The following is a 17,863-nucleotide window of genomic DNA, read 5'->3' on the forward strand; positions in this document are numbered from 1 at the left end:
AATAACACAATGTAATACACATCTAAAATCTATGAATCTGAGAACAGTAATATTTTAAACACAAATGAAGGTACCCATAACCAATCATTTCTAATGAAAAAACACAAACGTGAAAAATTGGTGGACATAGCTTTTTGGGAATAAACTTTTCAAAATGAGCGAGAGAGTTTGAGTTCCAATTGTCTAGTTAATTAACTTTGAAGAAGTTACATAAGCCTACAGTACTAGGTAGGTTGCACAAAATCCAAAATCTCACAGTATAGATGTCCAAGTGATCAATAGTGTAGACCTAACACAGTTTCTGAGAGTGGCCTTGTTGGTCTGGTTGATAGGAGAATCACTGACACTATTTGTAAATGTTGTAAATTATGTAAGTTATAATCATTAAAGGGGCAGTCTGCAATTTGAACAATAAAAAAGTGACTACCCTATCCCGCCAATGTTTCGTTAAACAGCTGAGGGATGAGGCTGGAGAAATGTAACCAATCTAAAAATCATAGTTATCAGAGCTATGAATGCAAGGACTGACCAACCATGCTATAAAAAGTATAGTTTAAACCATGTTTTGAGGCTATACAGTGTTTGTTTAAAATTACAGTTTTTCAAACAAAAGAGTCAAACAAGCTGATATTTTGGGTTGTGATGGGGTCACTCAGTTGAACTAAAACCAAGCTCATGAAGTATTTATGAATGATATTATTCAAGAATCAATGGCTATTACAGTGCCTTCAGAAAGTATTCACACCCCTTGATTTCTTCAAAATGTTGTTGTTACAGCCTGAATTGTTTATCACTGACCAACACACAATGTCCCATAATGTCAAAGTCAAATAATGTTTTTCAACATTTTTACAAATTCATTAAAAATGAAAAGCTGAAATGTCTTGAGTAAACTATTATTCAACCCCTTTGTTATGGCAAACCTTAATACGTTCATGAGTAAAAATGTGCTTAACAAGTTGCATGAACTCATTCTGTGTTCAATAATAGTGTTTAACATTATATTTGAATGACTACCCCATCTCTGCACCCCACACATACAATTATCTGTAAGGTCCCTCAGTCGAGCAGTGAATTTAAAACATAGATTCAACCACAAAGACCAGGGAGGTTTTCCAATGCCTGACAAAGAAGGAGACTTATTGGTAGATAGGCACAATTAAATCAGACATTGTATATCTCTTTGAGCATGGTGAAGTTTTTAATTACACTTTGGATGGTGTATCAATACATCCAGTCACTACAAAGAGTTGCTTACCAAGAAGACAGTGAATGTTCCTGGGTGGCCGAGTTATAATTTTGACTTAAATCTGCTTGGAAAATTTGAATAATGGGCAAATGTCTCACAATCCAGGTGTGGAAAGCTCTTAGAGACGTACCCAGAAAGACCCACAGCTGTAACCGCTGCCAAAGGTGCTTCTACAAAGTAATGACTCAGAGGGCTGAATACTTATGGTGTGGAGATGGGTGAGAAAATGTTTTATTTAATCAATTTTAAATCAGGCTGTAATAAAAGTAAATGTGCAATAACTCAAGGGTAAGAATACTTTCTGAAGGCACTGTGGCCTATATCATGAATTAAAAGTCCAAAGATTGATGTAGAAATCACAGATTGACCCTTTAAGCAACAGTGAAAGGCCTAATGACTACAATGGACAACATATTGTTATTTGCTTCTGCTGATCTAGTAATTGATGTGCACTGTTTTATCTTATTGTAGCTCCATAACAACATATTTAGCACAGTTTATGTGTGTAACACCTTGTGGATTGATTATGCTTCTACCTTGATCCACAAGGGGGCATAGTGGAGACGAGCAACATACTGGCGCTTTGTTGCTGAGCAGACCTCGGCAAGACAGTTGGTCTGTAAATATATCCTGAAGCTAATGGGCGGTCCTAGTTTCAGGATGCTCGAAGATGCTGAGGAAAGGATGTCAAAGAGAGGGCTATTTTAATAATACGGAAATAAGATATATATTTTGTGTGGTTTAAAGCATAGCAATAGAGAGTCATGTGAATAGAGAGGAAAAAGGAAAACCGTGAGAGGCACAGTGCGTCTTTGTCTGGATTAAATCTCAGTAATGCAAGCGAGAGACAGAAGACAACAGAGCTGTTTATATTTCTCCATCCAGCTGGTAAACGTCATTTGTGTAATGGGCTTTTAGAGAAAAAAAAATCCCGTCTAGCAGCTTTGTGAACGAACATCCGCAGTGGTGATACGTTATTTCATAGTGGATACAGTGGAGGCTTGATAATTTATTTGGAGTCGGGTTATTCTGAGTAGACATAATTTGATCCAAGAAGGCCTCGTGTAAATGATAGGAGAAAACGGAGGACATCCGTGTTTAAATGCAAGCATAGTGTGACTGCTTGGTCATGATGATGCGAGATGAGTATGTCTTTATCCACTTATTTTCAAAGATGACATCAGTGTGATGATGATGCAATTTACTAAAAGCTGTCACTTTTCATTTAAAATTTAGCATCCAGTCCAGATGATGGGATTGTAATTTCACCTATTGTGGTTTGTTTATGTGTCTAAACAACTCGAATGCAAGACAAACATTGTTTCCCATTCAGTTCTAACCAGGTTAATATGCACCAGTTTATTTCTCCTGAGAAATAGACAATTGATCTGTTATTGATCAGGGCCTGCCACAAGCCCTCTGGGCCCTGTCAGAGCTAGTTGGTGGATGCTCTTATCTCTAACCGTTTCCCTCTGGAGACTCTATCGATACCTCTCCATGTTCAGCTCTGAAAGACTCACAGTACCGGAATATGTCAGCCGGATGGGGAACCGGAGGTCGGGCAGCTCTAGCTCATCCTCGGAACCGAAAGCACCACCGGTCTCGCCAGGTGTCTACGGTGCCGACGTTCAGGATGTTTTGGACACCTCGCTCCCAGCCCTGCGCTCCGCTATCAAGACACTGAAATCAGCCAAAGATACCTTGGATCTAGATGAGACCCGCAGAGCCATAGCAGAGACGTTCCAGTTAGTAGAGGAGGCCTGGGTTCTACCCACTGTGGGAAGGCAGGTCGCAGAGGAGATATGCAACAGGATACGACTGGATGGAGGACTGGAGCTGCTCCTGCAACTCCTCATGACACCTGCTGTGGAGATCACCTATGAGTCTGCCAAACTCCTGGAGCAGATACTTGTCTCTGAGAACAGGTGTGTATTCACTACATGCCTACATATACTTTTTCGGTTATACAAAATATTGTCTTGGTCCTAACCGTTAGGGCCAGTTTCCAGGACCCACATACAGTAAGTCTTAGTCTTTATAAACCTAATTGTATACTCGTCTTCTTGTTTACCCCTTTCACCTCTCTCTCTCTTCCTATCCAGAGATTACGTGGCTCGCATGGGTCTGGGGGTGATCCTGAACCTGACGAGGGAGACAGAGGATGCCCAGCTGGCCCGCAGTGTCTCAGGCATCCTGGAGCACATGTTCAAACACACCGAGGAGACGTCCGCCCAGCTCATCGCCAACGGCGCCCTGGATGCCCTGCTCTTCTGGTGCCGCGGTACCGACCCCACCGTCCTTCGCCACTGTGCCGTTGCGCTCGCCAACTGCGCCATGTATGGGGGCCATCGCTGCCAGCGGCTGATGATTGAGAAGCAGGCAGCTGAGTGGTTGTTTCCATTGGCGTTCTCCAAAGAGGACGAGCTCATCCGCTTCCATGCGTGTTTAGCGGTGGCCGTGCTCGCCAATAACCGGGAGATTGAGAAGGAGGTGGGTCCTGTGTGGCTCAGTTAGTAGAGCACGGAGCTTGTAATGCCAGGGTGGTTGGTTCGATTCCTGCTCGGGCCACCCATATGGATGTGCATAACACTGTGAATCACTTTGGATTAAAGTGTCTGTTAAATGTATTATTATAGGTGGTGAAGTCCGGGACGTTGGAGCTGGTGGAGCCCTTTATTGCATCTCTGGACCCTGATGAGTTTGCCCGGAGCTTGCTGGACAGTGCAGACAGCATGCAGGGGAGGACGGCTGCAGACCTACAGCAGCTCCTGCCACTACTGGATGGGGCCAGACTGGAGGGGAAATGTATCGCTGCCTTCTACCTGTGTGTCGAAACCAGTATCAAGTCACGCCAGCGCAACACCAAGGTCAGTATCAGGGAACAAAAGCACAACTGGTTCATCCTTGATGAGCAGTTGATTTACTGAATTCAGATGTGAGTGCTGGGCTGGAACAAAAGCCTGCACGCCCTCCCTGTAGCTCTCCAAGTTACATGGTTGGTAAGCACTATAGTCCAGCGTTTCCCAAACTCTTTCCTCAGGACCCGAAGGGGGGCACGTTTTAGTTTTGGCCCTAACACTACACAGCTGATTCATATTATCAAAGCTTGATGATTAGTTGATTCATTAATCAGCTGTGTAGTACTAGGCCAAAAACCAAAATGTGCACCCCTTGGGGTCCCGAGGACTGAGCTTGGGAAATCCTGCTTTAGTGAGTAGTGGATACAGGGATTTTATCCAACAACCTTATGGGGCCCAAAACTACTTCTGGTGCCCACATCCTAACTATATATCAAATCAAATCAAATTGTATTTGTCACATGCTTCATAAACAACAGGGGTAATCTTACAGTGAAATGTTTACTTATGGGCCCTTCCCTACAATGTAGAGAGAAATATAGAAATATAATAACACAAGGAATAAATACACAACGAGTAATGATAACTTGGCTATATACACAGGGTACCAGTACAGAGTCCTTGTGCAGGTGTACGAGGTAATTGAGTTAGATATGTACATATAGGTAGGGGTAAAGTGACTGGGTAACAGGATAGATAATAAACAGTAGCAACAGCATATGTAATCAGTCAAAAGAGCAAAAAGGTTCAATGTAGATAGTCCAGGTAGCTATTTGGTTAACTATTTAATAGTCTTGTGGGTTGGGGGTAGAAGCTGTTCAGAGTCCTGTTGGTTCCAGACTTGCAGTGCATCGGTACCACTTGCAATGCGGTAGCAGAGAGAACAGTCTATAACTTGGGTGGACATTTTTAGGGCCTTCGTCTGACCCAAGTGATGTACTGAACCGTACGCACTACCCTCTGTAGCACCTTGCGGTCGGATGTCAAGCAGTTATCATACCAAGCGGTGATGCAGCCAGTCAAGATGCTCTCAATAGTGCAGGTGTAGAACCTTTTGAGGATCTGAGGGCCCATGACACATCTTTTCAGCCTCCTAAAAGGGAAGATGCATTGTCGTGCCTTCTTCACGACTGTGTTGGTTTGTGTGGACCATGTTCATTCCTTAGTGATGTGGACACAAGGAACTTGAAGCTCTCAACCCGCTCCACTACAGCACTGATGATGTGGATGGGGGCGTACTCGGCCCTACGTTTCCTGTAGTGCACAATCAGTTCCTTTGTCTTACTGACATTTAGGGAGAAGTTGTTGTCCTGGCACCACACTGTCAGGTCACTGACCTCCTCTCGGTAGGTGGTCTCATCGTTGTCGGTGATCAGGCCTACCACTGACATGTCATCAGAAAACATAATGATGGTGTTGGAGTTGTGCACAGACACGCAGTTGTGGGTGAACAGGGAGTACAGGAGAGGACTAATTACACACCCTTGAGGGGCCCCCATGTTGCGGGTCAGTGTGGCGGACATGTTGTTGCTTACTCTCACCACCTGAGGATGCCCCACCAGGAAGTCCAGGATCCAGTTGCTGAGGGAGGTGTTCAGTCCCAGGGTCCTGAGCTTAGTGATAAGCTTGGAGGGCTCTATGGTATTGAATGCTGAACTGTAGTCAATGAATAGCATTCTCACATAGGTGTTCCTCTTGTCCAGGTGGGAAAGGGCAGTGTGGAGTGCAATAGAGATACTGTCGTCTGTGGATCTGTTGGGGCGATATGCGAATTGGAGTGGGTCCAGCGTGTCTAGGATGATGGTGTTGATGTGAGCCATGACCAGCCTTTCAAAGCATTTCATGGCTACAGATGTTAGTGCTCTTTGCAATAGACATTTAGACAGGTTACCTTGGCGTTCTTGGGTGAAGGGACTACGGTGGTCTGCTTGAAACATGTAGGTATTACAGACTCAGTCAGGGAGAGGTTGAAAATCTCAGTGAAGCATATGCTCCGAGTACGCGTTCTAGTATCCATCTAGTCCCACGGCCTTGTGATTGTTAACATGTTTCAAGGTCTTACATCGGCTACTGACAGCGAGATCACACAATCGTCCGGAACTGCTGGTGCTCTCATGCATGGTTCTGGATTATTGTCCCGCTCCTTGAAAGCAGTAGCTCTAGCCCGCAGCTCAGTTCAGATGTTGCCTGTAATCCATGTTATTTGATTGGGGTCACTGTAGGGAAGACGTCGTCGATGCACTTACTAATGAAGCCGGTGACTGATGTGGTAAACTCCTCAATGTTATCGGATGAATTCCGGAGCTTTTCCAGTCTGTGCTAATGACATAGCCCCTTAGCTTAGCATCCGCTTCATCGGACCACTTCTGTATTGAGCGCATTACTGGTACTTCCTGTTTTGCTTGAAAGCAGGAATCAGGAGGATATACAGTGCCTTGCGAAAGTATTCGGCCCCCTTGACCTTTGCGACCTTTTGCCACATTTCAGGCTTCAAACATAAAGATATAAAACTGTATTTTTTTGTGAAGAATCAACAACAAGTGGGACACAATCATGAAGTGGAACGACATTTATTGGATATTTCAAACTTTTTTAACAAATCAAAAACTTAAAAATTGGGCGTGCAAAATTATTCAGCCCCCTTAAGTTAATACTTTGTAGCGCCACCTTTTGCTGCGATTACAGCTGTAAGTCGCTTGGGCTATGTCAGTTCAGTTTTTTTTTTTTTTTTATCAGTTTTGCACATCGAGAGACTGAAATTTTTCCCATTCCTCCTTGCAAAACAGCTCGAGCTCAGTGAGGTTGGATGGAGAGCATTTGTGAACAGCAGTTTTCAGTTCTTTCCACAGATTCTCAATTGGATTCAGGTCTGGACTTTGACTTGGCCATTCTAACACCTGGATATGTTTATTTTTGAACCATTCCATTGTAGATTTTGCTTTATGTCTTGGATCATTGTCTTGTTGGAAGACAAATCTCCGTCCCAGTCTCAGGTCTTTTGCAGACTCCATCAGGTTTTCTTCCAGAATGGTCCTGTATTTGGCTCCATCCATCTTCCCATCAATTTTAACCATCTTCCCTGTCCCTGCTGAAGAAAAGCAGGCCCAAACCATGATGCTGCCACCACCATGTTTGACAGTGGGGATGGTGTGGTCAGGGTGATGAGCTGTGTTGCTTTTACGCCAAACATAACGTTTTGCATTGTTGCCAAAAAGTTCCATTTTGGTTTCATCTGACCAGAGCACCTTCTTCCACATGTTTGGTGTGTCTCCCAGGTGGCTTGTGGCAAACTTTAAACAACACTTTTTATGGATATCTTTAAGAAATGGCTTTCTTCTTGCCACTCTTCCATAAAGGCCAAATTTGTGCAATATACGACTGATTGTTGTCCTATGGACAGAGTCTCCCACCTCAGCTGTAGATCTCTGCAGTTCATCCAGAGTGATCATGGGCCTCTTGGCTGCATCTCTGATCAGTCTTCTCCTTGTATGAGCTGAAAGTTTAGAGGGACGGCCAGGTCTTGGTAGATTTGCAGTGGTCTGATACTCCTTCCATTTCAATATTATCGCTTGCACAGTGCTCCTTGGGATGTTTAAAGCTTGGGAAATCTTTTTGTATCCAAATCCGGCTTTAAACTTCTTCACAACAGTATCTCGGACCTGCCTGGTGTGTTCCTTGTTCTTCATGATGCTCTCTGCGCTTTTAACGGACCTCTGAGACTATCACAGTGCAGGTGCATTTATACGGAGACTTGATTACACACAGGTGGATTGTATTTATCATCATTAGTCATTTAGGTCAACATTGGATCATTCAGAGATCCTCACTGAACTTCTGGAGAGAGTTTGCTGCACTGAAAGTAAAGGGGCTGAATAATTTTGCACGCCCAATTTTTCAGTTTTTGATTTGTTAAAAAAGTTTGAAATAGCCAATAAATGTCGTTCCACTTCATGATTGTGTCGCACTTGTTGTTGATTCTTCACAAAAAAATACAGTTTTATATCTTTATGTTTGAAGCCTGAAATGTGGCAAAAGGTCGCAAAGTTCAAGGGGGCCGAATACTTTCGCAAGGCACTGTAGTTATGGTCAGATTTGCTAAAGGGAGGGTGAGGTAGAGCCTTGTATGTCAAATCAAATCCAATTTTATTTGTCACATACACATGGTTAGCAGATGTTAATGCGAGTGTAGCGAAATGCTTGTGCTTCTAGTTCCGACAATGCAGTAATAACCAACAAATAATCTAACCTAACAATTTCACAACAACTACCTTATACACACAAGTGTAAAGGGCTAAAGAATATGTAAATTAAAATATATGAATGAGTGATGGTACAGAACGGCATAGGCAAGATGCAGTAGATGGTATCGAGTACAGTATATACGGTACATATGAGATGAGTAATGTAGGGTATGTAAACATTATATAAAGTGGCATTGTTTAAAGTGGCTAGTGATACATTTTTCATCCATTTTTACATTTTTAAATTGGATGGAGTTGAGTCAGTATGTTGGTAGCAGCCACTCAATGTTAGTGGTGGCTGTTTAACAGTCTGATGGCCTTGAGATAGAAGCTGTTTTTCAGTCTCTCGGTCCCTGCTTTTATGCACCTGTACTAACTTCGCCTTCTGGGTGATAGCGGGATGAACAGGCAGTGGCTCGGGTGGTTGTTGTTCTTGATGATCTTTATGGCCTTCCTGTGGCATTGGGTGTTGTAGGTGTCCTGGAGGGCAGGTAGTTTGCCCCCGGTGATGCGTTGTGCAGACCTCACTACCCTCTGGAGAGCCTTATGGTTGTGGGCAGAGCAGTTGCCGTACCAGGCGGTGATACGTGGGTACGACTTCGCCGATGCACTTGCTAATAAACTCGCTCACCGAATCAGCGTATTCGTCAATGTTGTTGATTGACGCAATGCGGAACATATCCCAGTCCACTTGATCGAAGCAATCTTGAAGCGTGGAATCCGATTGGTCGGACCAGCGTTGAACAGACCTGAGCGCGGGAGCTTCCTGTTTTAGTTTCTGTCTATAGGCTGGGAGCAACAAAATGGAGTCGTGGTTAGCTTTTCCGAAAGGAGGGCGGGGGAGGGCCTTATATGCGTCGCAGAAGTTAGAATAACAATAATCCAGGGTTTTACCAGCCCTGGTTGCACAATCGATATGCTGATAGAATTTAGGGAGTCTTGTTTTCAGATTAGCCTTGTTAAGATCCCCAGCTACAATGAATGCAGCCTCAGGATTTGTGGTTTCCAGTTTACATAGAGTCAAATGAAGTTCGTTCAGTGCCATCGTTGTGTCTGCTTGGGGGGGAATATATGCAGCTGTGATTATAATCGAAGAGAATTCTCTTGGTAGATAATGCGGTCGACATTTGATTGTGAGGAATTCAGGAAGTCAGGTGAACAGAAGGACTTGAGTTCCTGTATGTTGTTATGATCACACCACTTCTTGTTAATCATAAGGCATACCTCGCTGCCCTTCTTCTTACCAGAAAGATGCTTGTTTCTGTCGGTGCGATGCGTGAAGAAACCAGCTGGCTGTACCGACTCCGATAGCGTGTCTCGAGTGAGCCATGTTTCCGTTAAACAAAGAACGTTACAGTCTCTTATGTCTCTCTGGAATGCTACCCTTGCTTGGATTTCATCAACCTTGTTGTCAAGAGACAGGACATTGGCGAGTACTATGCTCGGGAGCGGTGCACGATGTGTTTACGGCGTCGTTGTTTTAGTTCGCCGGCTGGGATCCGATCCATCGTCCTGGGTGGTGGGCAAAACAGAAGATCCGCTTTGGGAAAGTCATATTCCTGGTCGTAATGATGGTGAGTTGACGTTGTTCTTATATCCAATAGTTCCTCCCAACTGTATGTAATAAAACCTAAGATTACCTGGGGTACCAATGTAAAAAAACAAAATACTGCATAGTTTCCTAGGAACGCGAAGCGAGGCGGCCATCTCTGTCGGCGCCGGAAATGAGATATGTTTCTGTGTATGGTGTTTCTGTGTATGGCGTAAATGTGATAAAGAGTTTTGTTGCCTGTAGTTGCACATGTAACATGGTGGTAAAACATTTGGTAAAAAATAGTTAAGTTAAGTTTCCCTGCATTAAAATCACCTGTCCTACAATATCAATAGACATACAATTGAATGTGTGTACATTCTTCCTCCCAGATCTTCCAGGAGATAGGTGCGGTGCAGAGCCTGAAAAGGATCGTCATGTACTCCAGCAACGGGACGGCCTGTGCCCTGGCCAAGCGGGCACTAAGGATGATGGGGGAGGAGGTGCCACGACGTATACTGTCCTCTGTGCCCAACTGGAAGGGTGGTGAGGTGCAGAGATGGCTCCAAGTGATTGGATTCAGCGCTTACACTGAGCGCTTCCAGGTGTGTGTTTCTGTGTCTCAGTGTGTGTGTGTGTGTGTGTGTGTGTGTGTGTGTGTGAGAGTAAGAGAGATAGCGATAGCAAAAGAGGTTTGAACAATAACGAATGAGAATGCTATTCTATAGTCCTTGTAGAGATGTTGAAAAAATAAGGTGAATGTTTGGTTTCATATCGATTAAATATGAATACCTACAAGTTACTGTCAAAATAATGGAAACACTTGAGTAAATGAGTTAATTAAGCAATTAACATTTCATCATGCTTAGGGTCATGTATAAAAATGCTGGGCAGGCCATTATTTTGGCCATTATTTTGGCCATTATTTTGTCTACCATGTCTATGCCCCCATAACATGACAATGGCCCCATCTACAGGGCACGAGTGGTCACTGAATGGTTTGATGAGCATGAAAACGATGTAAACCATATGCCATGGCCGTCTCAGTCACCAAATCTCAACCCAATTTAACACTTTTGGGAGATTCTGCTGCAGTGGAGACAGCGTTTTCCACCACCATCAACAAAACACCAAATGATGGAATTTCTCATGGAAAAATGGTGTCGCATCCCTCCTATAGAGTTCCATACACTCGTAGAATCTATGCCAAGGCGTATTGAAGCTGTTCTGGTTTGTGGTGACCCAACGCCTTATTAAGACACTTTATGTTGGTGTTCCTTTTATTTAGTCAGTTACCTGTATTTCTCCTTTGCCTCTTGCTCACTATATTCACTCAGTCTTTCTCTCTCCTCTCTGTGCCCGTCCTTCAGGAGCTGCAAGTGGATGGCGACCTACTGCTGAACATCACAGACCAGGATCTGAGCACTGACCTGGGTATGACTGCAGGACTCACTCGCAAGAGGTTAGTTCAGTCATCTGTCAGGTTTATGTCAAGCTTATAAAACATCTGCTACACCAGTCAACTTCAGTTAAATCCCTGACTTACCCTGCCCACTCCATTTTGTGTTGTCTTCTAGGTTCCTCCGTGACCTGCGCGTGCTGAAGACCTACGCCAACTACTCGACCTGTGACCCCAACAACATGGCTGACTGGCTGGGTGAGGTGGACCCGCGCTTCCGCCAGTACACCTACGGCCTGGTACAGTCTGGAGTGGACCGCAAGAACGTCCTCCACCTCACTGACCAGCAGCTCCAGTCAGACTGTTACGTAGGTGGGTTGTGAACCAAAATACACATTTACGTTCCCTGCGAGACAATTAAGCAATAAGGCCCAGGGGGGTGTGGTATATTGCCTATATACCACAGCTAAGTGCTGTTCTTAGGCACGACGCAAAGCGGAGCAGTAAAAATAAATGTTTTGTCATACCCGTAGAATACCACGGCTGTCAGCCAATCAGCATTCAGGGCTCGAACCACCCAGTTTATAATGGAGAATAAAGTATTCATTTTCTCCTTCTAGAGAACGGCATCCACCGCGCCAAGATCCTGGCAGCCACCCGTAGGCCGATAAAGCCGTGTCTGACCGATGCCCAACCCCCTGGACCGGATGTGTTTATTAGCTACCGCAGGACCACCGGTTCCCAGCTCGCCAGGTATGGAGAGAGGGAGATGGAGAGGGAGAGCGGGAAAGCTAGGGAGAGGGAAAGAGAGGGAAAGCTAGGGAGAGGGAAAGAGAGGGAAAGCTAGGGAGAGGGAAAGAGAGGGAAAGCTAGGGAGAGGGAAAGAGAGGGAAAGCTAGGGAGAGGGAAAGCTAGGGAGAGGAAAAGAGGGAAAGCTAGGGAGAGGGAAAGAGAGGGAGAGGGAAAGAGAGGGAAAGCTAGGGAGAGGGAAAGAAAGGGAAAGCTAGGGAGAGGGAAAGAGGGAGAGGGAAATAGAGGGAAAGCTAGGGAGAGGGAAAGAGAGGGAAAGCTTGGGAGAGGGAAAGAGAGGGAGAGGGAAAGCTAGGGAGAGGAAAGAGAGGGAGAGGGAAAGCTAGGGAGAGGGAAAGAGAGGGAGAGGGAAAGCTAGGGAGAGGGAAAGAGAGGGAAAGCTTGGGAGAGGGAAAGAGAGGGAGAGGGAAAGAGAGGGAAAGCTAGGGAGAGGGAAAGAGAGGGAGAGGGAAAGCTAGGGAGAGGGAAAAGAGGGAGAGGGAAAGCTAGGGAGAGGGAAAGAGAGGGAGAGGGAAAGCTATGGAGAGGGAAAGAGAGGGAGAGGGAAAGAGAGGGAAAGCTAGGGAGAGGGAAAGAGAGGGAAAGCTAGGGAGAGGGAAAGAGAGGGAAAGCTGGGGAGAGGGAAAGCTAGGGAGAGGGAAAGCTAGGGAGCTTTGGAAGACAAACACCTTAATCAGGTTCGTCAGGATTATCTGGATTCTAAGATCTGCAGATTGTCAATCGTTACTTTCTCCCCACCTTTTTCTCTGTCTCCCTCTCTCCACTCCCTCTCTCTCCCCTCCCTCTCTCCACTCCCTCTCTCTTCCCTCCCTCTCTCCACTCCCTCTCTCTCCCCTCCCTCTCTCCACTCCCTCTCTCCACTCCCTCTCTCTCCCCTCCCTCTCTCTCCCCCCAGTCTGTTGAAGGTCCACCTTCAGGTCAGAGGTTTCAGTGTGTTCATTGACGTGGAGAAGCTGGAAGCAGGGAAGTTTGCTGACAAGCTGATCCAGAGCGTCCAGCGGGCACGGAACTTCATCCTGGTGCTGTCTGCCAATGCCCTCGACAAGTGCATGGGCGACACTGGCATGAAGGACTGGGTACACAAGGTCAGACATAGACAGATCTACAAACAATTTAGATCCAATAGTATACAGCTGCAGCTACCTGTCTAGATGTTCAAATCAAATTGTATTTGTCACATACTTTGTAAACAACAGGTGGAGACAAACAGTGAAATGCTTACTTACGGACCTTTTCCAAAAATGCAGAGAAAAAAATAGAAGAAGAGAATAACACACAGAATAAATACACAATGAGTAAAGATAACTTGGCTATATACACAGGATAGCAGTACCGATGTGCAGGGGTACGAGGTAATTGAGTTAGATATGTACATATAGGTAGGGCTAAAGGGACTAGGCAACAGGATAGATAATAAACAGTAGCAGCAGTGTATGTGACGAGGGCTCACATGTTGAGGGTTAGCGTGGCGGATGTGTTGTTGCCTACCCTCACCGCATGGGGCGGCCAGTCAGGAAGTCCAGGATTGAGAACAGAGGGAGGAGTTCAGTCCCAGGGTCCTGAGCTTGGTGATGAGCTTCGAGGGCCCTATAGTGTTGAACGCTGAGTTGTAGTCGATGAACACCATTCCCACATGCAGTTGAAGTCGGAAGTTTACATACACTAAGGTTGGAGTCATTAAAACTCGTTTTTCAACCACTCCACAAATGTCTTGTTAACAAACTATAGTTTTGGCGAATCGGTTAGGATATCTACTATGTGCATGACACAATACATTTTTCCAACAATTGTTTACTGACAGATTATTTCACTTATAATTCACTGTATCACAATTCCAATGGGTCAGAAGTTTACATACACAAAGTTGATTGTGCCTTTAAACAGCTTGGAAAATTCCAGAAAATGATGTCATGGCTTTAGAAGCTTCTGATAGGCTAATTGACATAATTTGTGTCAATTAGAGCTGTACCTGTGGATGTATTTCAAGACCTCAGAACAAAATGGTAGACCTCCACAAGTCTGATTCATCCTTGGGAGCAATTTCCAAATGCCCGAAGGTATCCGGTTCATCTGTACAAACAATAGTACGTAAGTATAAACACCATGGGACCACGCAGCCGTCATACCGCTCAGGAAGGAGACGCGTTCTGTCTCCTAGAGATGAACGTAATTTGGTGCGAAAAGTGACATATCTGACATTTCACATTCTTAAAATAAAGTGGTGATCCTAACTGACCTAAAACAGGGAATTTGTACTTGGATTAAATGTCAGGAATTGTGAAAAACTGGGTTTAAAAGTATTTGGCTAAGGTGTATGTAAACTTCCGACTTCAACTGTAGATCCTATAGTATCTAGATGGAATTACAATTATTTTCTATGTGTATAATCCGGTCACCCTGGCCTTTACATGTCTACATGTTCCAACTCTATGTTGGTGATATACAATATTAGACATAGAGAGGTGCCCTCAATACATTTGAGAGATTATTTCTCCCATATACCCCTGCCCCTTACATGTGTAGACATTCCATGTCTGCGAGGGCATTCTGTGTCTGTCCGTGATTTAACGTACCTCTCTTAAATACTGCAGGAGATTGTCACAGCTCTGGCTGGAAAGAAGAACATTGTCCCTGTAACTGATAACTTCCTGTGGCCTGACCCAAACACTCTTCCCGAGGACATGAAAACTATCCTAAACTTCAATGGCATCAAGTGAGTCACAGAGAGATACAATACCGCAGAATCTGTTTGAGAATGATTGGCAGTTTGGACATTTATCTGAAGTGTACTTATTAGGAATCAAATCTCTTTCATTTTCGTTCTCCATCACTTTCTCTTTCCATCTCTCTTCACCTCTCTTTCTCCTTCCCTCTCTCTTCCTCTGACTCCCTCTTCCTCCCCCTCCCTTCCTCTCTCTCTCTGGATACAGGTGGTCCCATGAGTACCAGGAGGCCACCATTGAGAAGATCCTACGTTTCCTCATGGGCAACCCCAGCCAAGACCTGACCGACAGCCCCAAGACAGACTGCCCCAAGGGGCCTCAGGGACCACAGAAGAAATAGAGGCCTCTGATTGGAGGTCCTCTGGTCTGTGATGATGTAAAATGGTGATCAGTAATCAATAATACCAAACAGAGCGTGCTCTGAGCTCTGGTTGGTCAGCTCTAACCCTGTGCATGTGAAGACATGTTTAATAGGCTGTATTTAGATCATATGCTAATGAGATGGCTTTGCTACTAGCCGTTGATCCAGATGTAAAGTTATTATAGTCCATAGCGTTATTATAGTCCATAGCGTAAATACTAAATGTAATTTGGGGTTTCAGCACTTCTAAATACCATGTACTACTCCCTTAAACTGCACGGCCGCAGTCATAAGCTGTTATTGACGTGGTCAGGGATATTTTGTGTCTCTCAGGAAATAACTAGTGTGATATATCAGCTTTCGCTGGCACCGAGCATAACACATAATAACAATCTGGAGTATCTCTGTTGCCTCTAAATAGCACTACACTCTCATTGTTTTAAATAGGCCCATACTTTCTAAGACAAAACAATATCCTGGTTTTTAATAATGATCCAGTGTAAACTATATAGCGTATGGGAAATACTATGCCTCTTTTTTTCTCATGGTGCTTATAAATGAAACCCTGTATGCTCATTGGTGGTCAACTGCAGCCCGTATTTGATATGTCTCTTTATGATAGTGTAACCTAGGTGATGGCAAACAGCCTAATCCAACAGAGATGATGTACGATCTCTATATGTAACGGTGATTTGGAATCCTGCTCTCGTGATGAGGTAGCCCTGCCTGTGACTTAAAGCCAGTGTCACCCTCTGCCCAAGGGGGAATTAGTCTAATGGTTAAGGTGTTAGTTTCTGGACCAGGAGAGAGGGGTTCAGATCCCACCAGCTACATATACTCATTACAAACCTGTGCTCATGTGCTTAGCAACAACCAGAGGTTCACAAAGCACTATCTCTCTCAACCAAGCTCTAAGGCAATGAAAACTACCATTATCAAAGCATCCTGCTGATGTGAAAACGGATAGACGCTCTCACTCTCTGCTCACAAAGAGACAATCAGTTTACAAAACCAGTATCTACACTACCCCTTAAGGCTGAAGCTACTCCATGAAAACACTTACATCATCTTCCTGTCAGAAATTATTGTAGTATACAGTCACAACATGCTGTTACTTTGTTCGGCTAAACCGCTGTATCTACAATACTGATTTGTGGTTTGGTTCCTTCATAACGCTAAGAGATTCTGTCATTGATTTGGCTGCTTGACAGTTAGCCTTAGTTCACTTGCTTGTATCTATTGGATAGAAGCAGTTCAGTAGATAAATGTTACCACATTGAGGGCAGAGCTAAATACTGTATACTTGGCTCACATCGAGGATCCTTCTTAGACATGTACCAGCATGCACCTACAGTTTTACTATACTATTACCTGTGACAAGATAAAGATTCTAGAAACATCCAACCAAAACAATCATGCAGTATCTGATTATCAGTTTAGATATTACGTAAAGTGTTGCAAAATGACAGCAGAAGTCATAAAATCACCAGGTTATCGTATCTCTAATTAACTGAAGTGGAATGGTAAAACATTATTTTAAACATGGAATTCTTAGGTTCAGTGACATGTTTGTTTTGTAGATTCATATCTGTTAATGATGTAGATACTGAATGTGCCCACACCTTCTGCTAAATGGTGTGTAGGAAGGCAAACACAAAATGTCACCTCAGTCTAAAGCTCCAGTATTTGCTCTCAGCAATACTAGCTATATCTTGTCACTGTTTTGATGGCTCTTCTGGGCTTTTTCCCCTGTTGCCTTAATATATGTGTTGCTCTCAATACAGGTATGTTGATTAAATACTGTATACATGGACAGGACTTAGGCAGTGTTGTCATTTAACAATACAGTGGCGCAATAAAAACTACTAACCTGAGGATACAGTGCGTCTGTGATTCTTTTCACTGTACTTGAAATAGATTTTTCTGAAGCGTTGTAATGCCTTATTATAATTAACATATTCTTAGCAGCTAATAGATGCAATCGTTTTATGAAAGTGCAGACTAAATCAGTAAGGCATGAGGCAGAAGGCCCATAGTTGTGAAACGCTCATGATAAAATACAAACATTTGCGTCTTGCTTTATTGTAGAGTTTCATATGTTCCGTGTCTGAATCTACAAGGTGCTATGAATGTTTTATAATGCAATAACATTTCATAAGTAGCCACTTAAATTTAAGTGTTACCAAGTATATCATCTGCATGATTTAATCATCCATTCGTTCCCTTTTTAAAGATGATAAATATCATTCACTGTATCTAAAAAGCAGTTATACTGTACGGTGCAGACAAAATCAATTCACAATATCTTCTCACATAAACTCAGAGAAAAAAGAAATGTCCTCTCACTGTCAACTGCGTTTATTTTCAGCAAACTTAACATGTGTAAATATTTGTATGAACATAACAAGATTCAACAACTGAGACATAAACTGAACAAGAAATTGAATAATGTGTCCCTAAACAAATGGGGACGGGGGTCAAAATCAAAAGTAACAGTCAGTATCTGGTGTGGCCACCAGCTGCATTAAGTACTGCAGTGCATCTCCTCCTCATGGACTGCACCATATTTGCCAGTTCTTGCTGTGAGATGTTACCCCACTCTTCCACCAAGACACCTGCAAGTTTCTGGGGGGAATGGCCCTAGCCCTCACCCTCCGATCCAACAGGTCCCAGACGTGCTCAGTGGGATTG

At 44.0% G+C, this 17,863-nt stretch overlaps 1 protein-coding gene across 1 annotated transcript; it reads left to right on the top strand.

Annotated features, from left to right (window-relative positions):
- The first annotated feature begins 1,874 nt into the window (after window positions 1-1,874).
- On the top strand, window positions 1,875-17,046 carry LOC112234738 (NAD(+) hydrolase SARM1). Its single transcript, XM_024403022.2, has 10 exons — window positions 1,875-3,174; window positions 3,352-3,739; window positions 3,886-4,116; window positions 10,272-10,484; window positions 11,250-11,341; window positions 11,457-11,650; window positions 11,899-12,031; window positions 12,984-13,173; window positions 14,680-14,801; window positions 15,019-17,046. Exons 1-10 carry the CDS (start codon window positions 2,696-2,698, stop codon window positions 15,149-15,151), a joined length of 2,175 nt encoding a protein of 724 aa, XP_024258790.1. The 5' UTR covers window positions 1,875-2,695; the 3' UTR covers window positions 15,152-17,046.
- The last annotated feature ends 817 nt before the right edge of the window (window positions 17,047-17,863 follow it).

This window comes from Oncorhynchus tshawytscha, linkage group LG13, assembly GCF_018296145.1.
Source record: "Oncorhynchus tshawytscha isolate Ot180627B linkage group LG13, Otsh_v2.0, whole genome shotgun sequence".
Classification (NCBI taxonomy): domain Eukaryota; kingdom Metazoa; phylum Chordata; class Actinopteri; order Salmoniformes; family Salmonidae; genus Oncorhynchus; species Oncorhynchus tshawytscha.